General features: G+C 41.4%; 1 protein-coding gene across 36 annotated transcripts in view; it reads right to left on the bottom strand.

Annotated features, from left to right (window-relative positions):
- UNC80 (unc-80 homolog, NALCN channel complex subunit) overlaps window positions 1–24,511 on the bottom strand; it is a 218,466-nt gene that overhangs the window by 27,153 nt on the left and 166,802 nt on the right. For all 36 annotated transcript variants that reach the window (XR_011540150.1, XR_011540151.1, XM_070619770.1 and 33 more), the window contains 11 exons: window positions 24,151–24,331; window positions 22,782–23,050; window positions 21,178–21,312; window positions 19,494–19,632; window positions 18,763–18,859; window positions 12,256–12,426; window positions 8,899–8,991; window positions 7,522–7,557; window positions 6,954–7,172; window positions 2,436–2,636; window positions 51–174 (listed from right to left, as the gene is read on the bottom strand). Coding sequence is in view for 34 of the 36 variants with exons in the window: in XM_070619770.1 (XP_070475871.1) it covers window positions 51–174; window positions 2,436–2,636; window positions 6,954–7,172; window positions 7,522–7,557; window positions 8,899–8,991; window positions 12,256–12,426; window positions 18,763–18,859; window positions 19,494–19,632; window positions 21,178–21,312; window positions 22,782–23,050; window positions 24,151–24,331 (1,665 nt within the window). In the remaining 2 variants the exon portion in view is untranslated. The remainder of the gene's footprint in view (window positions 1–50; window positions 175–2,435; window positions 2,637–6,953; window positions 7,173–7,521; window positions 7,558–8,898; window positions 8,992–12,255; window positions 12,427–18,762; window positions 18,860–19,493; window positions 19,633–21,177; window positions 21,313–22,781; window positions 23,051–24,150; window positions 24,332–24,511) is intronic.

Below are 24,511 nucleotides of genomic sequence, written 5' to 3'. Positions count from 1 at the left end.
GCAGAGCTAAATTTTGCAAAGTTTCATAAGATTGCCACTTGGCTACTCACCAGATTGACACAGACATTGATCAGTGACCTAAGGTGAGGCAGGAAGGATATGATTGGCTGCCTCTGAAGTGTCAAACAAACCCCTTCAATCAAATTGCTGGCAGGCTCCCACTCAACCTGTCGCCTGGAATACAATATAGGAGCCATTAGCCACTTGGCTCCCTTCTGGAGACAGTCTGAAACAAGTGAATGAGACAGTGATTCTGATGCCATCTAAGACAGGAGGGGTGTCTTGGACAACTGAGTGCTTCACATGGGATCCAGTTTACCCATTTTGTTCCAAAAGTACAGAGCGCACTGGGAAGGAAGGAAGATACTGAAAACGTAGCAAGGCAGTCCTGCCCCACTCTATAATGAGACAACATCTATTGAAGAAAAAACAGAGATGATGAATGGGTGGCATTTTAAGTTCCCTGGTTTTAACTTTGAGAGAGGGTGTAAGACTACCGTTTTAGGAAACCCAACACAGGGGTCATTACTCCCAATAAAACTTCTCTGACCCCAGGCTGCCTTTCTCAAATCTATCAGACTAAAGTTGATCTCATCAGCTTTTATACCAGACTACAACTAATTGGATTTATATGGCTTAACTCCTGCCAAAAAGATCACACTATAGGAAACTAGCCTGCTTAAAAAGTGTTCTTTCTTGGCCTCCTAAGAAATTATATTTTTTGGCTACTTTCTATGGTAGTATAAATGGGGTATACATAACCCAATTAGATGATCACGGGGTTTTCTGTAATGAAAGTCCATCCAATCTGTAATTGTCTCAGTACCAAAAGAGGCATTCCTGTGCCCTCCACATAAACAGGTTGGGCTTTACTGATGTCAACACTATCTCCAAATATTATCCGGGAAACAATTTCTAAGCTTATACTTCCTACCAAAATGAAACATCTGCAATGACAAAATGGAAACATTCCTAAATGAGGATATATTAACATCTCTGATGCCCAAGGAACACACAGTTTCAGTAAATATTTCTCTTGTTGAATTGAGATCACCTGAAGAAATTAAATCCAAGGTAACCCCAAATTCACAGTATGCATCCCAAGAAAATTGCCTACAATTGACCAGTCTATGTATAGATCCAGAAATCTACTTTTAAGAAGCATGATATTCTTTATAATGGGCTCAGTTATACAACAAATGAATCAGCCTATGGAGATGTTTGACATCTTTAGACACAAAGTTATTTAAGAAAAAGAATTTAGTTTGATACACCCTTGTAAGACTTCGAAGACTTTGGTCATTTGCTGCTAGGCACAAACACTCCATTGGGACCACTAAAGACAACAGGAGTGCTTTACAGACAAGCACTTCCATGCCACTGAAAAAAAGAACCTTGAAATAACGTATAAGCGTTCATCATCATGGTATAAAACAATATAGGAATAAACTGTCAATTATTAGAATGCAAATCTTTCAATTTCTTTTTTTATAAATCCAACAACTCCTGATGGCTTCATAAATGAAGAAGAAAACCTGGAAAAGTTCTGACAAATTGAACACTAAGTACTACAAATTCTTGCAGAAGAGTTGCACTAATTTTGGATTTAGTTTAAAAGGAGAGAAAATGCTCTCACTAATTCAAACTTGAAATTTCCAAATTAGTGGGTTTATTGGCATTTGTCAATTGAACCATCTGTTCACTGTGGCTCTAGTTTTCTGAACTGGGCTCAGATCTCCAGGGAGACTGGTTCAGAGGCATCCATCCTAGAAAGGCTGCCCATGGCTATTTCAGGCCCCTGAACGGAGATCAAGTGGTAATAATGTTCATTTAGTACCACCTGAATTAGGCGAAAAGGTGAAAATTAGGTATTTGTTATCAATCCTGGGATCTTTTTAAGCTGCTGCTCGGCTGATTATTGTAAAGCTTGGTGTTTCTCTAAACTGAGACCTAAAATACTATGTTAAATACGGTATTTTTTAAAAATTTTTTCTTTTTTCTCCCTAAAGCCCCCCAGTACATAGTTGCGTATTTTTAGTTGTGGGTCCTTCTAGTTGTGGCTAATATGGTATTTTTTGAACATCAAATTAATTTTCCTTCTCTTCTTGGTGGGTTTATTTATAAGGCATATCCTCCCTTATTTCAAAAGGAATGGAAGCATACACATTGAACTTTCTGTGTGTGTGTCAGATAAGGAACATGATAGCTAAGAAATGAGTAGATTTTTCAAGATAAATATAGTTTTAAAAGAATATGTTATTTCCTCAAAATGTAGACCCTGCTACTTATGCACTCATATACCTGAGTAGCTATGCATATACACCAAAGAAAACTATCAAGCCATTCATTCAACTCCAGATTGACCCACTATTAAAAAATGACAAACCCTAACTTTGAGGCTCACAATACGAACTACTGACTAGGAGGCCCCTCACCTCAAAGTAGGCATCTTATGAATTTTGTTGAACATTCTATCCAATCTCTTTAAAATGAGGATAAGGGCTGGCCTCACTGCCTCGGCTGTCCAGTCGGTGATGGGGAGCATCTCCATGATGTAGCGTCGAAGCCCACGGCTCTCCATTGTCTGGGTGTCGTATGGGGCCAGCTTCAGAAGGGAGTGTGCAATTTCTGCCAACCTGGAATTTTTTGTTTTAAGAATAAGCTTACAATGCCACAATGAGAACGTTCCTACACAGCCTCTTGCTAATAAGCCTCCTTCCAACACTCCAACTCGCCGAACTAAGAACATTCTGGCACATTATCTCTAATTTTTAAATAAACTTTTTCACAGACAAATCAGAATAAGGCCCATAAATTTCAATTGGCTCATATCTCATAACTCTTTTTAATTTGCACATGCCTCCTCTTCTCCTCTTTTCTCCTTTTTTTTTTTTTTGCAACTCATTTGTTGAGGAAATTAGCTGTTTGTCCTTATTATTTCTCACACTCTGGATTTTGCTGATTGAATCTCCATGGCGCCACTTAATCAAGCCCACTGCTCCCATATTTAATTCAATCAGTAGTTAGATCTAGGGGCTAGCTCAGGTGAGGTTTTGATCTCCTGCAAGTGTACGTCACGGTTGATGTGCACTTTCATCAGGAGGCACATGACTCTTAGTTGTCACTCTGTACGATGTCAGCTGCTGCCAGAGATCATTGCACAAATCCATTAATTCATTAGAAGTAGTACAATGGTAACATTGCACCATTCCTTTTCCCAGGTATTAACTAGAGCATTTTAATCAGAAGAAATTTCCTCTTGATTACTCCAAGAGAGAGAAGATGAGTGCTTGAAAGGATGGGCAGCTTAAGAGCTCCCCGGGGGGTTCTACAGGCACTCTGGTTTAGGAATCACAGACAAGCCATTGCCTCTCTAACACCTGGACTGCTCTACAATCGCCCCATCCTACTAGCACTGTGGATGGAGAACTCACTCCCGCACGAGGCAGCTCACTCCCTCTTTGGAGGTCCACACTGTGAGACACTCTCCTCATGTGAGGTCCCCCAGTTCCCTCAGTTTCTTCTACTAGGCTTAATCTGGAGGCATGAATTCAATCCATCCATAGCCACCCTCCGTTATCAAGAAATAGTTATTGTCTCTTCATCCCTTCTTGTCTTCACACTGTCCTTCTGGAAATTGTGTGTAAGATGTGTGTGTTTTGAAGAAATCATTTTAAACAGCCTGTACATTTCTTTTGTTTGTCTCTTTCTCACAACTGTGCCATGCAGAAAATAACTCTTTACTTTTCAGGTTATTGGTGTGACACATGAGTATATCTAGATGCATATATTTCTCGCCCCTTATTATTTTATAGATAACATTGAGAAATGCTTGAGAAATGATCAATCTATTTTAAGCTTGAAGATAATATTTAGAGCTGAATTTGAGTCATTTTATGAATTGCTACCTGAATTGCTCTAATCCTTGGTCATGTCACAAAATAAATTTGCTTTGAAGATAAAACAAAAATTTCCTTTAATACAGTCTTTGCTATACAGTCACATGAATGATCTCTGGGTAAAAAACATTCCTGTGGTCCTTTCCTGATGAGAACACAAAAGATTTTCCCTTTGAGAGCGAGAGCGAGAGAGAGAGAGAGAGAGAGAGAGAGAGAGAGAAGAGGAGAGAGAGAGAAGGAAGGAGAGAGAGGGAGAGTTGGAGAGAGGTAGGGAGGGGAGGAGAGAGAGGGAAAGAGAATTGGCAGATCTTACTATCCTGCTAGTCTGTGGCTTCAGCAAATGAGGGACTAAATTCCCTCAGGGCAGAGACTCGATCTAATCAGGAACAGTTTCCCTGAGAGCCTTGCAGTCAACCACATATTCTGCAAATGCTGGAGTACAGATCGCCTCAACACTGCTTCTTGGCTCTTTGGCTCAGATCAAACACTTCTTACAAGTCTATCTTCTGTCTTTCATATCATCCCTTTCTCTTTTTTTTTTATCAACCCTCTCTCCTTGAGTGATACTATTCATTCTTATGTCTTTAAATACCACCTATATGCCCACAATTTCAAAATTTATATACTTAGCTCTGACCTCCACATATATCCAAATATGTACTTAATTTATAAGAGAAACATTAATTATACCCTTTGATTGGTGTAGGCTCAACACATATGGATCTACCCCTACTCAGCAGCACAGAATATCTCTGTTTGGCTAGAGAACACGGCAGGTCCATTTTATTAAAAGCTTGTTGTGAAAAATTGCATGAATTGAGGGTATTTAGTCTGGCGGTAAAAATTTTGCCTACCCTCCTGTATAAATCCAGGCCATGAAATAACTGTGCTCTTGAATGACATTCTCCTGGCTCCAGATAGGTTGCTTTTGCTGAACTGCATTATGACGTTATGCCAACTTTAGTACTGACAGGCACCCACTTTATTTACCATGGGGAGGTTGCTGAGGACGGTGTTCATCAAATCACTCTTTCCTTTTAACAAGCACCAACCAGGAGACATTTCTTGTTCTTTGTATTTTAAAAAAGTAATGTTTTACCAAACAACTGGTTATTTTTTTATCTTGTTGACACCATGATTTTTATGACTGATCACTCCTCCCTCATTGCTTTGATAACTCAGAGGTTCAAGGTCAAATTCATGTTTCCTGAACAGCACCGAATATGACCAAATCATATAGATTTCCTGAGCTAATGATATCATAAACATAATTATTTCCCTGATAATTTTTCATATTGTCCAGACTTTCTAATTTGTATATTCTATCTCTTTGTATCATACAGTTTTCTACGTTGCCCCAAGCGCTCTGTAAAATGATAAATATATAGACATGCGTGACGTAGCACCAGCAGCCCTCATTATAGTTATCTTCTTAGGTGTGCCTCTTGTGTGGGGACTGTGACCATGTGGAAACTAGGACTTGATTTTACATCCCCAGGGTCTAGCATAGAATTTGCATCACTCTCATTAGCACTATTATCTGTTGAACTCTGGATCAGTGCCACCGGCTGAGCTAAGTCATTGAGCTAGAGCTCATTTAACCTTTAACAGGGTTCGGCCTCTAGAGGGAGCTCCTGGCCTCTCTGCCTCCTGCTCTCCCCTCCCTCCAAAGCCTAGGGTCTGCAGATATAGATGGTCGGGGAATAGGACAGTTACTAATCCAGGATCACGATCTCGCCTCTCTCATCCATCTTGGAGGAATCTCTTCCCCTTTCTCCCACAAAATGGCTGTCAGTAGTAGTGATTCTCTGATTCTGGGGAATGCGATGCTGCTCTCTCCACTCAGTTACTTAGGTAGGCTAGACATGATCATGGGAAGAGCGGGGAGAGGGACTGAATGGAGTTCTGGGCTGCTGTTGCACGAGGATCTTAACACTCCAGACTTTCCTCCCCTCCCCAGTGCAGGAGCTGGAATTCTGAGTGTGAAATAAACCCCTCCCATCACGCACAGTGGGGTGCGTGAACAGGGCGGCGCTGGAGTCCTGGGTATGCGCCCGGGGCTCAGAGAATGCGAAGTCAGGCTGCAGGGGAAGGAGCCTGTGTTCGCCGTACATCTCTGGCCTTGCATTTTCCCTCACTGAGCGCTTTCTAAATTTTTCAAAGGCTCATTTTAAGGGAAAAAAGAAATCAATAATCAGGAAATTGGCATTTTGCCAAATTGAAATGTTATTTCTGAGTGACTGGAACCTCAGTCTACTGTCGGCTTTCTAGATACACTAAACTTCCCAAGTGAATGTTTTGCCACCCATGGAATCTTCCTTTCAAGGAATTTTTATGACCCTTTACAAACTGTTACAAATCTGGCTGGAAGGTCCTCTGGAATCACGTTCCTTTTAAGAATCTGAAAATACAGACCCGGCCTTTAGGATCTGAGTAAAAGTGAGACTGCATCTCCATAGGAAGAAGGAACTACGAGCGCACAGGGACGCAGCTCTGGGCCCTCCCGGGCAAACCAGGAGCAAAAAATTTACAGCGATGACTGGCCTCGTCGAGCTTAGAATTTTTACCACGACGCTTTTCTGAAACGCTGGAAGGTGATCGTGCACAGTTGGTGTAAAGGGGTCTCGGATCCAAGCAAAGTGTGGCTCAGCGCCGGACCCGAGAGCAGTCGTGCATTTTCATGTAAAATAACAGAGAGGAAACATCGGGCTCTTGTGAAAAATTAGAATTGGGCCAGTAAATAGCGCGCGGAAGAATGGCTGCTTTTCTAAGAATTCAGGTGATGAAGCTTCCCTTTCCCCCTCATTATTGAGCAGCAAATACAAGGACTGTACTTTTCTGTCTTTGAGAACATTTTCCCGTCCACCCTGAGATCCTTTTTGATGGATTTAACATACATTTTCCCAGAAGGCCCTGTCTGATATGCATCCAAGTCATAGGAAACAAATCACTCTGGATATCCCAAGATTTTATCCTGGGCACCACGCCCCGCCCAAAACCCGGACACACCGCCTGAGCTGCGTCCACACGTGGGCAGAGAAGCGAGGACAGTACCTCATGTGGGACTTCACGTCCAGCAGCTCCAGGGCAGTGACCCGGGGCTCCCCCGCCAGGTTCTGCAAGATCTTCAGCCTCGGCCCGCAGTGCTTGTAGAATTCGGTGCAAATATTCAGCAGGGACTCCCGTGGTCTCCTGAACTCCTCCCGGGCAATTCGTTCATCCAGCTCCTCTCTGGGAAGGCCTTGCCCTTCCTCCAGTAAGTGAAGGTTTTCCCTGGGGAATTATACAGGTTCACTGGGGGTCTGGAAAGGTGTGTGTGTGGAAACTGTGAGAGGAGGGTAGCACACTGAAAAAAATGATTCTTTATATTATCTATAAGCTAATGACTCAGTAAGGTGGGGCCTAGAAGAACCTCATCTGAAGAATAAAGAAAGTTTATCATTCTAGGAGAGACGGTCACCTCAAATTGTAGAGGCTTTACATTAGTCACTTCCTCAGGGTCCACCCAGAAATAGTATGCCAGGTGTTATGAAATGAAATCTAAAGGAACCATAACCCAGCTCAAAAGGCAATCTTCACAAGATGTCAGAATTAGTATGAAATTAGGGATGTCTTCCTGTACCTGATAAAGTGCAGTTTGGCGCCTTGCTCCTGGTACCTGTGAGTCAGAAAAACAGTGCGTAACTATCAGAGCCAAGCAGGGCCCTGTGCTGGGGCTTCTGAAGGACTGTTTCTTACGAAAAGCTCCTGAAGCTACACATTTTGAAATGCTCACAAATACACAATACTAACCCTAAAATATACAATCTTTATCTTACATTTCACTACCACATACGCTGCAATTATGGCTGCTATGAAAGCTGTTCCATTGCCATATAATTAGTAGAAAGACAGACAGTATAAAAACACACACCAACATATGAAACGCAGCCAAATGAGGGGAAGCTTTGAGAACTTTAAAAGTGAAGTGAATCTAAGTTATACTTTGAACACCACCTGCTCTGTTTTAGAGGCTCCGAGGCAGAAATGTGGCGGGCTCCCTTTCAGTTCTGCAGACTTACTGCTTTCTGATGGACTGATTTCCACTAGTTCTTGAATCTACCCCCTAATATCACTTCAACTTTAATCATTTTTCCTTAATATAAGAAATTGTGGCCTAAGTTAACCATCACATCAGGTAATTTATCGTTGGGTTTGGAATTTGTTTTTTTTTTTTAAATATAAATATATATCATAAGCAGGGAATTAACTTTACATAAATAGTGATACACACTTAAAAATGTGCTTCAGAGAGAGAGAAGAACGTTATTTAGCTTCTCCTTAAGATCTCCCTGTAATTACTCCATACTATGGAAAGAGAACTTTCTCTCAAACAGATTTGGGGTTTGCCCTATCTTAAATCCTCCTTAGAAGAAGGAGCTGATTCCACTGGTGTGTGTGTGTTGGATATTTCGAGGTTAACACAGACAGAAGGAAGCAGGTAAAGGATTAACTGGGATAGCCATCGTCTGAGTTACACCAAAGTGGAGAAGGAGATTAAGTTAATGACCGTGAAAGCATCATTTAAGGACCTAAGTCAAAGTCTGGATGAAATGTCTGGGGAAAATCTGTCCAGATGAGAGTGCTGACGCTGCATAACTGCCCTGGGAATGAGAAACCACCTCCTGATTAACTGTTGTTTCCTTTGCCTTTTTCTTGGAGGCAAATGAAACAACACTGGAATAGTTCAAAGACCACCCAGGAGGCAGAGAACATCTTGTACATTCATGCAAACAAACTGACACAGATGCCAATTTATGACAGTGGCGAGGATTTCTCTTTGACAATTTCCAAAGAAGCCTTGGTATTTTCTTGTAACTCTAAACTCTCACCCCTTCTTTTCTTTTCCTTGGAGATTTCCACACTCAATATTGACTATTTTCAGGATTCCTGTCATTCCCAACAGCTGAGATTCACGTCGCATGAAACTGAGAGGCCACAGAAGACACCAGTGAATTACCTGGTGTTCACCCCAGACGACACGGTGTGATTGGCGGCGGTGGTCCCTTTATGACCCTGGTCACACCTGCTCATCTGTGGGGCTGTCATGGGCCTGCAACAAGGACAGTAACCATCACAACAAAACAACAGCAGAAGTGGAAACATTTAAGAAATCCTCAAGATACTGAAGCTTACGTAAATTTTAAATTAGTTTTAGAGTCTTAAAAAGACAGACTGTCTAGCTTTGGTCTTTTCTGTCACACTCTTTTGCTGTTTCTGTCCCAAGAGGTACTTTAAAGGGAACTTTGATTCCAAGGGTCTAGAAACTAACCATGATTTAAATTCTTCCACTTCTTGGTTCTGAGTAATAAACTATGACTCCTCAAACCAGACATTAATGAAATTACACTTCTAAGTCTATACTGATTAAGTGAGAATTAAGAGCTCTTTTTTCAATTCTACAGGTACCAGGAATTCAACCATTCTAGACAGTAAGTAAAAGATAAGGGTGTACATACTATTTTGGCACATACACCATCATCAACCACCCTATTTTTCTGAGAAACTATCAAAGAATGAAAGAATCTTTGTAGTCAAAATTAGGCCTAAGACTACCCAGGAAAGGGAGAAAAGTAGTGTCTATTATGGCAGTAATTTGGATGCTTAAGAGTAGATTCAAATCATCTCGTTTCATAGCTGCAGGGTTCCCTCGAGATATGATGTTGACTTTGCCTGTGTAGCAGCATCTGGGACAGGGAAGGGCGGATATAACCTTTCAAAGCAGTTGCTTGTGCGAACTCCAGAAGGCTTGCTTTTGCGGTGTGCATTTTCTGTACGCCGGGTGTGGCTGGAAAGTGAGTAAGCTTCTAACAACCACACCAGACCTTCTCTTCCTGTGCTCCTGTTGTGGTGGCGGAATTTAGAGAAGGCTGTGAGACCTCCACCACCTGGGGCCACTCTAGTGATTATGTGACATCATACGGCAAAAGGGAGATTATCTGGGTAGGCCTAACTTCATCACACCAGCCCATAAAAGGCAGAGTTTTCTCTCTCTAAGGACAGAGAGATTGGAACCATGAGGCCTCAAGGTGCCGTTGCTGGCTGGAAAGAGAGAGGGGCCATGTGGCAAGGAATACAGGTGACTTCTGAAAGCGGAGAGTGGCCCCTGGCTGACAAGCTGCATGGTGCTGGATTCTGCCAAAAACCTGAAGGAGCTTGGATGTGGATTTTCCCCCAGAACCTTTAGAGAAGAGCCCAGACTGACTAACATCTTGATTTTGGCCTTGTGAGACCCTGGGCAGAGACATCAGCTGAGCCTGCCCAGACTTCTGGCCCACAGAAATAGGAGATAATAAATGTGTTTTGTTTTAAGCCTCTAAATTTGTGGTACTGTATTACACAATAGAAAACTAATACTGATACACTTGTAATGGACTTATTTATGTGTCACTAGCTATGAAACGGTGAAATTTTTTTCATGAGTAAAGAAATTAGGTGCATGGAAGTGCAATGGAATTCTTCTTACCTTTGTAAAAACAGTAAAGCCAATTTTATTGTGAATAATTACAACCTACCAGTGAGGCTAGTTTTCCACTCCACCCAAAGAATATTAAAGCCACCGGAATATTTAAAGCCACAGAATTTTAAACGACAGAGCTCCGTCCATAACTCTTTGTGAAATTTGGGTAAGTCAATTTTGGATGAGTTCGTTGACTCATCCATATAAAAGAGAATAGAAAGGAGGAAGGCACTAATATTGTGTAATATGAGGAGGAATAACTCAAGTCACACTTGGGGAAAATTGGCTGCCCTTCTCTCTAGTAGCAGGAAGGGGCTGGTGATGTGACTAGATGGCTGCAGAAGGAAGAGGGTCTGTCTGATATTTCGCTGAGGATGTTCTTTCTCCTCCAACGGGCATGAAACCATCAGCAAAGCAGTGGGACTATATCCCACTACAAGAGGCAATTTGTCAGGCTCCCCGTCCCACTGCTTCCCATTTCCTCAGTTGAGGTGCATTGCAGCCTCTCAGCAGTGACGGTCTATCTAAGGCTTTTGAGCTACATTACGCTTGTAGCCCATGATTAGAAACTAAGCACATATTGACTTAATGAGTGAAAATCTCACTCCCTCTCTCACTTGCTGTTGCATGCTGAAAAAGCCCTCCTGGACTGAGGGATTTCAGCTAGCCCCCTCATCAACAGAGCAAGCAGAGGCTGGGGACGCTGGGGCCTTTTGGTGGGGTAAATCATAGACAAAAGTTTAAGCTAAGGATGTAGCCAAATGGGATGGAGGAACAAAGACACCAACCCAGGAAGAAGGCTTCCTCGCCTCCGCCCTGGGGAAGAATATCTCCTTCCAGCTAATTTTAGGTGAGAATGCAGAAAGCAAGCCAGTCATGTGCATAGTTTCCTGCATCCGCCTTCCCCTCGCCTCCAACTCCCCAGCCCCCATCCTTCTCTGGCATGCGGCAGCTCAGTTCCTCCTGATTCTGCACCCGAGAATCTTTCGATAAGACTACCTTCTTGGAACTTTGTTTAGGCCTGAGCTCTGGTGTCAATTCACCTTTCCATTCTCAAACTTCTCAGCCCTCTCTCAGCACTACTGAGTCCTGTCCCACAGGAAATCTGTCAATTCTAGCATTAGACTAACATTCTGTGGTTTATGTCTGTTACGTAGTTTCTGACATTACAGTAAAAAGAGAACTCTTTACAAACAGTAAAATGATAAAAGAATGTTTACTTGGAATTGCAGACATTTCATGTTTCATAAAATAATATGAGCTAATAAAAATGAGGGTCACATTTTCATTTCACTAAATTAACCCTTTTCCGTAAGATGTGTTTACCCACTGGGTTAAAACTGCCACAGAAGTTCAGCAAGCTACACGCAAATGTGTGTTTAGCAATTATTATTATTATTCCGAGTACTTAGCACTATTTATCCAAACTTGGTAAGGTTTGCAGTTTTAAGACATAAAGGGCTGAGTTAGGGGCCGGCCCGGTGGTGCAGCGCTTAAGTGCACACGTTCTGCTTTGGAGGCCCGGGGTTCACTGGTTCGGATCCCGGGTGTGCACATGGCACCACTTGGCAAGCCATGCTGTGGTAGGCGTCCCACGTATAAAGTAGAGGAAGGTGGGCGCAGATGTGATCTCAGGGCCAGTCTTCCTCAGCAAAAAGAGGAGGATTGGCAGCAGTTAGCTCAGGGCAAATCTTCCTCAAATAAAAAAAAGCAACAACAACAAAAAGGGCTGAGTTAGGGCGGGTATCTGTAAATAAAGACTGAGTTTTGGAGATCTTTAGCCACCACATTTTTCCTTCATCTTTTTGGTGGATACACACAGTTTAAGGCTGCGGGTGTTTCTGCCGGTGGGATTACCTGGTGAGGACCTCGACACTATACAGCAGGGCCTGCAGGGATGTCGCGAGAGCAGCGGTGGCCGCGATCTCCTCTCGGGCAGCCGGCACTGTCTCCACTTGTGACGTCTGCCTCTTTAGCTTTTGTAGGTAACATGGCACTAAAGCTTCCAAAACCATCAGCATCTGAAGACTTTAACCAACAGAAGGAAAATCAAGTCACGTTCTACATTCTGCTTTTGCTAGTTTTGTCATATTTAGGAGCCTGGAGAAATGAAAAGCCTCTAGAGAGATGAGGAATTCTGAGCCCACTTCCCACCTCACCCAAGTCAAGAGTAATTAAATCTGTTGGAAATATTGACCAACATTAACTAATTAATTAATTGAGCACTCAGTAAAAGGTGATGCCTCTAGGAAGCATCTGATCTGTCAGGGGAATTAGCATATGTCCAGTTGGTTGAAGGAATAATAGAATGATAATAGGTGGAACTATGTGTTCTATCTAGAGAAACAAGCCTCACAGTTACAACAAAGCTTCCATTCAGGAATTTGCTGGGAGTGATTCTCCAGATGAAACAAATTTGAGACAAGCTAAAACCCTTCCCCAGAAAACTGGCTTCTTAAAGCTTAAACAATTTTACAGCAAGAGTCTGCGGTAACAGCCATTGTGATGCAGGCCTGAAAATGCCTGCTTACTGGAGTGAATAATAAAAAATCTCAACCGTATTTTGCTAATAAGAGACACATGTTAAATATAAGCATATGGAAATGTTGAAGTCAAAGAGTGAGCAAATACCAAAAGAATGCTGGTGTAACTCTCCTGACGTCAGACAGATAAACTTCAAGGGAAAAAGCATTTCTATAGATAAAAGATGGAAATTTCATGATTATAAAAGACAGTTGGTGTACTTGTACTACCAGCTATCAGACTTATTATAAAGCTATAATAATTAGGTAGTATAATATTGGTGCAAGGATAGACAAATAGACATGTGGAACAGAATAATGAGTCTGAAAGAAATCCACAGACACTTGATTTATAACAAAGACAACACTGCAATGCAATGGGGAAAGGCTAGTCTGTTCCATAAATGGTGCTGGGTCTATTGTCTATTAGATATCTGTATGGGAAAAACACACCTGGACCCTTACTTTACACCATACCAAAAATGAATTCCAGATGGAATGTTAATCTAAACATGAAGGTAAAAACAATCAGGCACCTAACAGATAATTTAAGGGGATATATTCATAACCTTGTGTTAGCTAAGATTTCTTAAGAGGACATAGAGAGCACTAAACAGTAAAGAAAAGAGTGACACATTGGGCTACATTAAAATGAAGACAACCTTAGGTGAATAAAATAATGTCACAGAATAAGAGATGTTATTTGAAATATATATAACCAGGGGCATGCTGAAGTGGGTACCTAACAGGTCAAGAAAGCCTACTATATGCATCTCTTTCCAGCTTGGTGTTCAGTGATGTCCTTCTGTCATCTTGTATTCAGTAATTGCTACATATTGGCAAATTGGCAATGCTATGTATCAGAGACTCCCCCCAGAGAGCTGGTTGTTAAATGTTTACCAATACACACTTCCATATAAGCTAAAAAGTACTTATATCAGACTCTTTAAACAAATTCTACACATCAAATAAAAAAATACTGATAATCTCATTTAAAAATGGGTAGAATACTTCAATAGACACTTTGCAAAAGTAGATATCCAAATTCCAATAAACATTTGAAAGGCTTCCAAACCTTTTAGTTAGCAAGAGGGAAATAAAAATTAAAACCACAATAAGACATCACCATAAACAAACAAAATAGTTAGAATTAAAAAGACTGACAATACAAAGTGCTGATGAGGCCATGGAGTACTGGAACACTTATACACGGCTGGCGGGAGTGAAAATGGATGCAATGGCTTTGGAAAACTTTTTGGTAGTATCTACTAAAGCAAAACATGCGCACACTTCCTGACCTGGCATAGCATTTCCCCCTACTGAGACGCAAACACTTGTGCACACAAAGACGGACACAAAAATGTTCACTGCAGCATTATTTGTAATAGCTTCAAACTGGACACTACACAAATGTCGGTCAACAAGAGAAGAAATACAAAAATTGGGGCATAGTCTGCAATGGAATATTATGGATGAATGAAGAAGAAAAAACTACTGTTACGCACAATTATATGGTGAATCTTGTGAAATAATATTGAATAACAAGTCAGACATTAAAAAGTAACAACTACATTATTTCATTTATAAATAGAGTTCGGAAAGCTGAGTTGTGATGTTGCAAATCAGTATAGTAATTCCTCTACGTAATTTTTCTATTTGAGTGGTAGTTACATAGATGTGTTTACTTTATGAACATTCATGAAACTATAAAGTCATGATTTAAAAAACTCTTTTTGTATGAATGTTATGCTTCAATAAAATACATTATTTAAAAAGAATTTGGTGACCGGCCCTGTGGCTGAGTCATTAGGTTCATGCACTCAGCTTTCGCAGCCCAGGGTTTCACTGGTTCGGATCCTGGGCGAGGACACGGCACTGCTCATCAGGCCACGCTGAGGCGGCATCCCACATGCCACAACTAGAGGGACCCACAACTGAAAATACACAACTATGTACCAGGGGGCTTTGGGAGGAAAAATAAAATCTTAAAATAAAAAAAGAATTTGAACACAACAGAAACTTGGTGTTACAAATGTTGAAGTCATGTAAGAACTGAACTTATTCCCTTGAGAAATATCCCAGGGAACAGCTGCTTAAGAGATCCTGACTCCACCCAGGAATTAAGAACACCTCTGGCTTAAACAGGGCAGAATAGAGTATTAAGAAGGATAGTTTTTTACAATTTTAATTTATCTTAATAATACTGGCCTTTCACTTACAATGACAAGACAATTTGACTGTGAACTCTAATTTCTCTTGATTTCAACGTGTTTGGACTTTAACTTGGAAGATTTCGCATCTCACAAGGAATTTGATAATGAGAGGATTTTTTAGCCAAATTTCGGAGTTTTCTAAGTCATTGGCGTTTTAATATTAGAGAATCTTTATGCACTGTTTTACTGTTATCAGTTAATATCACCGCAGAGTCTCTGATACGCCCTATTAACAACGTAGCTGGACACACTGGAATGGAAAATAGAATAACGAGTATTTTCACACTTGGGAACAGAGCAGATTTGGAGTTAACCTAATGCATGGTTTTGATCCACGCGCAAGCCTTTTTTGGAGCTGTGATATCGTAGGAGGAGCCCATAATGATAGGCTGCAGATTTGCCCTCCTGAGGGCACAGCCACGCTCCTGGTTGACCACAGGCATGATGTTTAATCCCTCTTGTTTAAGACAATAAAAGCTGGGAATGTCAGGGGAGAACATTTCTTACTCAATCCTCAGGTTTCCTTCCGATAGAAAGAGTTCAATTAATATGAATCCTGGTCCCACTTTGCCCTTTTACTCATTTTGCTCTGGGGGAGAGGGAAAGACTTCCCTGAGGGACAAACTGATAAAGATATACTGGGAAAAATTGGCTCAGCTCTTTCCCTTCTTCCTGGAAGAGCTTGCCAACAGAGTAGGACTTCTCTCTTCCAAATTGTGAGTTTTCAGGGCAGTCCTGTTTCAAGCTTGATCGTCTTACTTAGTCTTTGTCAGTATAAAGGTGATATTTCAATCTCCCTTTTGCCTTCTCTTTGTCTTCCTTCTTTTGTTTAGAACATGGGCAAGAAAGAGGGGATTCTTCACTGGGTCCTCTCAGAGACTTCAACTCTTAAGACTGATGCTATTTCAGGAGTTTCTGAGAAAGAATCAATGTGGTCCTCAAGATAATTGTAACATTCAGCCCAGGGAAGGAGAGCAGCGATTGACACCAGAGGTTGTGGCAAGAATAAACCATGTGCATTTTCTTCCGGTGGTTCCTTGTGCGGTGGTAGAAACATGGTGGTAGAAGGCACGATGGGGTGAGGCGACTTGACGCTCAGCACCTCAAGACAATTGAGCAATGTTTCACAAGAAACAACTACAGAAATAAATTGCTCTGGGACCAGAGGCAGTAGAGATGATTGGTGGTGGAGGATTGGGAAATGTAAGGTGGAGACGGGGGAGAGGTCACCCCGCATGTGAGCGGGATGTTCTGACCCTACCATTTGCTCTCTATTTCCCAGTGGTGTGGGGAGATAGCACAGTCACACATCGCTTAAGGACGGGGACACATTCTGAGAGATGCGTTGTTAGGTGATTTTGTTGTTGTGCGAACATGATAGAGTGTACTTACACAAACCTAGATGGTATAGCCTACACACCTACTTTATATTAATCTTATGAGACCACTTGCGTATATGCAATGTTGTTGACCAAAGTGTTGTTATGCAGTGCAGGACTGTATATAACATGCAAACTGATAGAAGACTATTAAATAACAGTATTACGATATAAGATTAATCCTGAATAATAAAGCAGTCTGGGACTATCTGACAGGTCAGTTGCTTATAATTGTTTCAAAGATTACTTAAAAAAATACAAATTCCCAGTATTTTATCCAATTTATAATCACTAATATGAAAGAATTTCCAGCATAAAATAAAACTGACAATGGTTAAAACACCGCTCAGTAAAATTTGTTACTGATGAATAAATGGAGATGACAGGGAACTGCCTCTTAAGGGCAGTGTTGAAATTTGACTTGGGGAAACCCGCAGGGATAGTGATCAGTGCCTGAAACACAAAAGCTCAAATGACAGAAGCTCTAACTGGCAAACTGACATAAATCAAAATAAAATAAGTCATCTCCATAAACCTAATCAATGAATTAAAATCTTTATTATAAATTGTAGTTGGAAAGAGAAGCTCAGTGAAAATAACTTTGACAAAATGAAAAGGGAAAAGTCGAAAGTGGCTTATTTGCTATATAAAATGACCAATCAAGGAATTAAACTGGCATAAGGAAATTACTTTTAGAAAAGAATCCCTTAATGAAAATTTATCACTATAGGCATGATTAGGATTAAGATGTTTGTATTTATAAAGTCAGAGTCAAAATATCTTTGGAGTCAAAATATCCACTGGGTTAAAATACTATGGCTGCAACAGTCGAGTCAACATTCTTATACACTAGTTGAAAACCAAAAGTAGATTTAAGGAAGAATATGAGAGTATAAGAAATTGATGATAAGGAGACTGGGTTCAGGCAGTGAGAATTAAGAATCTGAAGTAAGGTGTGAATCTGTAAGCCCCAAGAAATCTTTTTTTTTTTTTTTTTTTTAGCAGATTCCTGTTTCTTTTCTTTCTTTTGTTTTTTTTAAAAATTTTTTTAAAGATTTTATTTTTTCCTTTTTCTCCCCAAAGCCCCCCCAGTACATAGTTATATATTCTTCGTTGTGGGTCCTTCTAGTTGTGGCATGTGGGACGCTGCCTCAGTGTGGTTTGATGAGCAGTGCCATGTCCGCGCCCAGGATTCAAACCAACGAATCACTGGGCTGCCTGCAGCGGAGCGCGCGAACTTAACCACTCGGCCACGGGGCCAGCCCCTCTTTTGTTTTTTTTTTAAAGATTGGCACCTGAGCTAAAAACTGTTGCCAATGGGTTTTTTTTCTTCTTCTTCTTCTCCCCAAAGCCCCCCAGTACATAGTTGTATATTTCAGTTGTGAGTGCCTCTGGCTGTGCCATGTGGGACGCCACCTCAGCATGGCCTGACGAGCGGTGCCATGTCCGCGCCCAGGATCCGAAGTGGCGAAACCCTGGGCCACCAAAGCAGAGCACGTGGACTTAACCACTCAGCCATGGGGCCGGCCCCCCCAAGCAATCTTTATGTCCCAAATAGGTTACTGTATTTTCCTTTCAGATCTGTTTTATTTTTCTACCCAGTGTTCCATAAGTCACCTGATCGATAGACGTTACAAGAAAGATAACAAGATTATTAGGTTGGAACTAGACTGGTATGAATGGACAGGTGCTGGTTCTCCAGCCCCCTTTACCAGGAGGTCACTGGCCATCCTCCCTTCCACTTCAAACCTGAGTCAGAGCCACAGCTCACCCAAGGACATGAGATCATCAGCTGCTCTGAGGAGGCAGGAGCAGTGGAGGTGACTCTGGTTCAGGCCAGAGCCGGCATCTTGGAATTGGGACAAGACTCAGACGAGAGTTATGCTCTTGTTCTTTGTGTGACGGGAGTTCTTAGTGCTCCTTGAAAGGAGTTTTCTTAAACCGTCTTGAAAGTCTGTTCTGAAATTGTATTTGCTATTAATTTGTATTACATGTGAGGACAATATTTTCTAAATAAGACTAACCATCTTAGCTGCTGTACAAATTCCAAATTAGGAGATTTCCAATGAGCAAAGATTTACTCTATTTTCCGGAACCTCTGCTACGACGTTTCCTAAATTTAGTTTTTGAAAACTTACTTGCCAGAATGTTACAGGCTGATATTAGCAAACACAACCTTTGTACTCATTCAGGTTTTTTTCCTTTGCTATATTTACTTATCACAAGGCACAGAAAAAGGGCTGCAGTTACCTTCTGAATGATTCAGGAGCGTATGCCACCACAGTAACACAAAGCTTAATGGCCTCACTTATAGAGAACGTCAGGTCTTCATTTCCATAGCAGAAATCTAAAGAGACAGAAGGTTAGAGCACATAAACAGAGTGGATTCTGCCAGGAGTAAAGGAGAACTTATCACTCCTAACTTCTCTTTCCACTTATATTTTATAGCCATTTTTCTGTTAGACTTTATTCCTAAACTGTAAACACTATTAATTTCCTCATCCACGGGGACTGATAATTCTGTTGTGAATAATCAGATGAAAAATAAAAGCACTTTTTTTGGTGGTTTTTAAAAATCTCACCTACTAGAAGACAATGAAAGGCATTTGGATGTCTAAAGTAAGACGTGAGACTTTATCTTTGAATTACCACTAGTTCCACACATCCCATGATAATAAAAGACCATTTGGGAGGGTTATCCACTTAGAATTACCGAGGATAATGCAATTTTCTGAAAACTGCAATGCTAGAGCAGTGGTCTACCAGACATCATTTTAATACAATTTTCAGGGCAGAGAATCCCTTACTCTAGGATTTACAAGAAATTTAAGAAAAAGAGGAGATAGGAAAATGTGGTCAGCCAATTTACACCACTGTTTCATTTATTTTTGCTCTTTTGATTTAGTAAAAATATCCCATATAGTTATTTTTTTAAATGATTACACAGAGAAAAAGAATGTCAAGGCAAAATCTGCTTTTACCTAAGGACTTAAGAGGCTTCTCGGCTTTGACCAGCTCTAAGATGTCTAATATGTCAGCGGTCTCTCCCTCCAGGGACTGCAGTAAGTCAAACAGGCACTGAGCTGACACGCCTTTGCTGGGGCCATTGTAGGCAGCGTCCTGCATAAAGAAAGGCAATTTTAATTTATTGATTCCCACCTCAGTACTAATATTGTTTGATCAGGAATTCAAGTTTCATAGAGACTACCACCAATAACAATTACAGTATCTATCCAATATTCAGCTTACATAATTTTGCATCCAATACACCTGACTTTTACGGTGTCTATTAAATGCTAATCTGGTACAAAAGAGAAATTTGTGGAAACTTATAAAAATACAGCAACGCGTGAACTGCCAGAAAAGTTCATGCCAATAGCTCCTCCAGTCCGTGATGATAGGACTCAACATTCCTCAAAGAAATTTCCACAATGAATTAGTCAAATACTTGAAATACGTTTGGGGGAACAGATGCTTATTTTCACAACTCTGGGAATTTTACAGGTCCTATTTGCTAATGTATCTTCAATAATGGAGATACTTGCCATCTCAAATCTATTTAAAATGCCTTTGGTTCATTTATTAAAACAACAAATCCTTATTAAATTCCTACTATGTGCCAGCCACTGTTCTGTGCACTGAGGTTCTAGAAAAAACAAAGAATAAACAAAAAACACACAAACAAAACAAAAACAACTAAAAACAAACAATCAAACAAAAAACAAATCCAAGGTCTTGCTTTCACAGAGCTTAAATTCTATTGCAGGGTGTGGTAGATACATATCAGTGAAACAAACACATGTATGATGTGTGATATGGTAGTGAAAGCTCTGAAAAAAAATCACAAAGCAGGCCAAGTGGTAGAGAGCAACAGAAAGGAATGAGAATTAGGAACTTTGCCTTTTATCATTTCCTATTTTCCATTACTGATTAATTAGGTATACAAAATTGGAGAATTTGGCTATTTACATCTGAGGGGCTGAGATGAGAGTTTAAGGGAAACATTGAAGAGAAATGATTTTCTTGTTGAAGGAGAAATGATTTATGGTATCCATTTCCCATTGGTTGTGGAAAGAGAGCAGAGAGACTGATTATACAACGGACAATGGCCAGACCATATGTAAAAACAGAACTCAGATTCACAGGCCATGGTCACTTGCCAGGAAACCAGCCGATTGTCTACGGCAATGAGCCCAGGAAGCTGGCCTGCTCTAAGTCAGGCTTGGGGGAAGTCAGACCAGTGCCAGTGGAAACCAAATAGTTTCTGTAATAATTGGCCCCCAAATGGCCAGGACTTGATTAATAATTGACAGCTTCCCTAATCTTTGTCCCTATTGTCAGTTTAGCAGCAAGTAGAGAAAGCCAACTATGCACTCTCAACCATGCACTCTCAACCAGTTTGCATAGGATGCCCTGCTTCTAGCTGGCTGGCTCATAGCTCCCCATACCAGCAGCCTCCAGTCACAGCACAGCCTCCAGTCTCGGCACACCTGAAGACTTCCTTTTTCTCCACTGTAAAGTTTCCTCACTCCTCTGTCTGCCTTTGAGTCTTTGCCAAAGCACAAGTGACGGGGGCTGACTCCCTTGCTATAGCAAGCTCTGTATAAATAGGCTTTGCGTTTCTCATTCGGTTGATCTTCATCTATTTCTACAGAGTTTACTCACGGGAAACTCCAGGAGAGGGGCCACACTAGCAAAAAGCTGGAGCACAAAAGGCTTCCGGTGGAGAATATAGAACTGGTGACAGGCAAATTCGATGGCTTGACGCAACTGGGGATTGCTTTCATAGTCAGAGTACACCTGTGGGAAAATGCCGCACGTTCAGAAAATGCCTTGACAGCACATCAAAGTTGTGTTTGCTTTTAAAATTCATTGCCATGGAAAACATGGAGAGGAATGGCTCATTTCATAAATGGAGAGGGAGGAGTGTAAAATGGTATAAGTTTTCTTGGGAAAATTTGGTAATATACATAAAAAACCTGAAAATCTGTATATACTTTTTCCCAGGGAATTTGTGACTAGGAATTTATCTCAAGGAAAGAATTGGGCAAGCATACAAAGATGTATATATAAGACTACCTGCTGTAAGGCTTCTTATAATGGTGGAAAATTGGAAACAACTTAAATTATTCATAAGTTGTGGTTGGTTAAGTGAATTATGGTACATGAATACAATGCAATACTGTGCAGGTATTTAAAAAGCTGCTTTAGAGCAAAATGTAGCTACGTGAAAAACTGCCCATGACATTCTTAGTGTTGCATGAAAAGAGCAGGTTACAAACTTGAATATATGATATAATCCAATTTTTGTTAAGAAAAAATAAGGGGTGTGTGTAGGATAGAGCGCTGGGATTGTCAAGTGCAAACAATGGTTATCCAGGAGGGCTGACTGTAGGTCGTCTTTATTTTCTTTCAACTGCTTTTTTTATCTTCTGAATTTTATACTGAGCATTTACTGTTTTTGGTAATCATTTAAAAGGTTATGAAAAGTAGAAAACATTCCAACTATTTCAAAATAGAGCAGAAAGCCCTGGTGCTATTAAAAGTAAATTTCTTGCCCCGGGTAGGTCAAACCAACTCCATTTTGTACAAAAATGTATTGCTTTCATAATTTTTATTAAAACTTCCTTCAAAGCAAAGAACCAAGATAAGCCCCCAGGCCCTGTTTGAACTTTATTCAGGACCCCTAAACATAGTTAGATACATGCATGCTAGATGTAAGTAGGTAGAAACTGTTCCTGCTGTATTCATCTCCTCCATTCCCATCATATTAAATGTCACAGCACCACAAATCTCAATTCAGAGAGGGGTCAGAGAATCCCTCGGGAGAAACATCAGCTGAACGCTTGCCATACATCTGAATAAAAAGAGCAATGGTCCTCAAACTTCTCAGGGCATCAGAACCACCTGGAGGTCTTGTTGAAACAGGTTACTGACCACAGAGCTTCTGATTCAGTAGATCTGGGATAGGGCTTAAGAATGAGAATTTCCAACAAACTCCCAGGTGATGCTGATGCTGCTGATCCAGAGACCACACTTTGAGAACCACTGCCCTACAATCAATGGAAATCAATATCCTAAGTTTGGGAGATTCAGGATAGAATGGAATATTGTGGCCTCTTGGAAATTTCTAGGAGGATTTCATTTGGTGCTTTCTGCTGTTACAAAAGAAGTGAACTCCATCAGGAAAAAGTTTCAGTATAGGTCTTTTTGACCGACTAGACGAGCAGGACTCAGGTTAGTTTTCCGGTTAGGAGAGGTCCCAGCACCTGCAGCATGGTGGGCAGAATCCACTGGTAGCCGCTGAGAGAGAAGAGGTGGTTGAAGTGCACAGCGCTGTTGATGACAGTGGCCGCGTATTGCCTGAGCAGGGCACTGTCTTCTGGGTGGAGGATCAGAGCCCCGTTAAAAACATTGAGGAAGAGCATGATTTCATCTCCCCAGGGAAACTCGCTCGGCATGCCCAGGAACATCTCCTCCAGCAGCTGGATCCACAAGCTTTTCTGGAGAGTGTCGAGGCCAAACAGCTCCTTCCCAGCTGTGAGAACATGAAACAGCAGAGACAGAATTAGCCCCACGTGGGAGCGCGATCAAACCCAAGGCAGTGCTGTTTTCCATTTGTTCCAGCTCCAGGATGGGAAGAGCTACTGCTGAAATGCTTCCCAGCGCAATTTTTCTGGCTTGGTATAGCACTTCCTAGTTCTCAAAGGACTTTCGTCATCACCTCTTTGAGTCAACTCTGTGGGCAAGACAGGGCAGGAATTTGCAGCATGTTGCTGCTGGATAAGCTGTGACTTTGAGAAAAAATAAGTTATTTCAGAAAGAAAATGGCAGGGCTGGGACAAGTTCTTGGTCGTTGAACTCCTGATCAGACTAGAGCTCTTTCTACTATTGCTCTGAGCTTCTGGATGAGGATGTTCAGGCATGGGGATGCGAATTTAAGTAAACTGTCCCAAATTAATACTGAGTCACAGAGCGAGGTCTCAGAGTGGGTCTCTTCCTGTTGCTCTTTGTGTCTATTTCTCTCTCAATTCAGGTATAATTTAGAGAGAGTACAATGCACAGATCTTAAATACAGAGTTCAATGAGTTTCGATAAAAATACACACTCGTGCAAGCAACACTCCAATCAGTATATAAACCATGTTCATCACCTCAGAGAGGTCCCTCAAGCCCCTTTCTGGGAAATCCATTCCCCCAGCCCAGAGGCAGCCACTGCTCTGATTTCTGTCACTGTAGATTAGTTTTGCCTCCTCTTGAACTTCATATAAACACCTGTCCCTCACTTAGACAAGAACTCCCCTAACCACACCATACTACTGCCTTCAACTGCTTATGATTAGCTTAGAGCAGTGGTCTCAGAGTTTGGTCCCTGGAAGAGCAGCATCAACATCACCTGGGAACTTGTTAGGAATGCAGGCTCCTGGGCCCCGCTCCAGAGCTGCTGAACCAGAAACTTGGGGCAGGGGTGGGACCAGCAGTCTGTGGTTTACCAAGGCCTCCAGGTGATTCTGATGCACACTCAGGGCTGAGAACCACTGGCTTAGAGAGCTGTCCGCTAATGAAGATGCTCTCCAGTTGAGGACAGAACAAGGCGTGAGAAGAAGCCGAGGGAGAGGAAATGCTTCTTTCTTGATACCTTGAGGATCACTGAAGAGCGAAAACTCAGCATCAATAGCACTCCGGGGGAACGAGGGCAGTCGGAGGAGGTCCTCCTGCAGCATGGAGACGTGGGACTGTTTGTGGGCTGTGGGGATCTTCTGGGTAAGGGAGATGAGAAACAAAACCCGCCCTACTTCCTCCAGTTTCCGAGTGAACACCTAGCAGCAAACAAAGCAGGAGAGAGGAAAAGTCAAATTAGCAACTCCGAAATCACCAAGAGGGAAGAAATGGAAGTAGTATCTTTAATGGAAAACTTGGCTGATAAAGAATTGGGAGGGAAGCAAAATGAGGGAGAAGGTTTTTTCTTTACCACATAGAGAGAGCTAACAATACTTGAT

This window comes from Equus przewalskii, chromosome 5 (assembly GCF_037783145.1).
Source record: "Equus przewalskii isolate Varuska chromosome 5, EquPr2, whole genome shotgun sequence".
NCBI lineage: Eukaryota > Metazoa > Chordata > Mammalia > Perissodactyla > Equidae > Equus > Equus przewalskii.
This window is presented reverse-complemented; position numbering and strand designations above follow the sequence as displayed.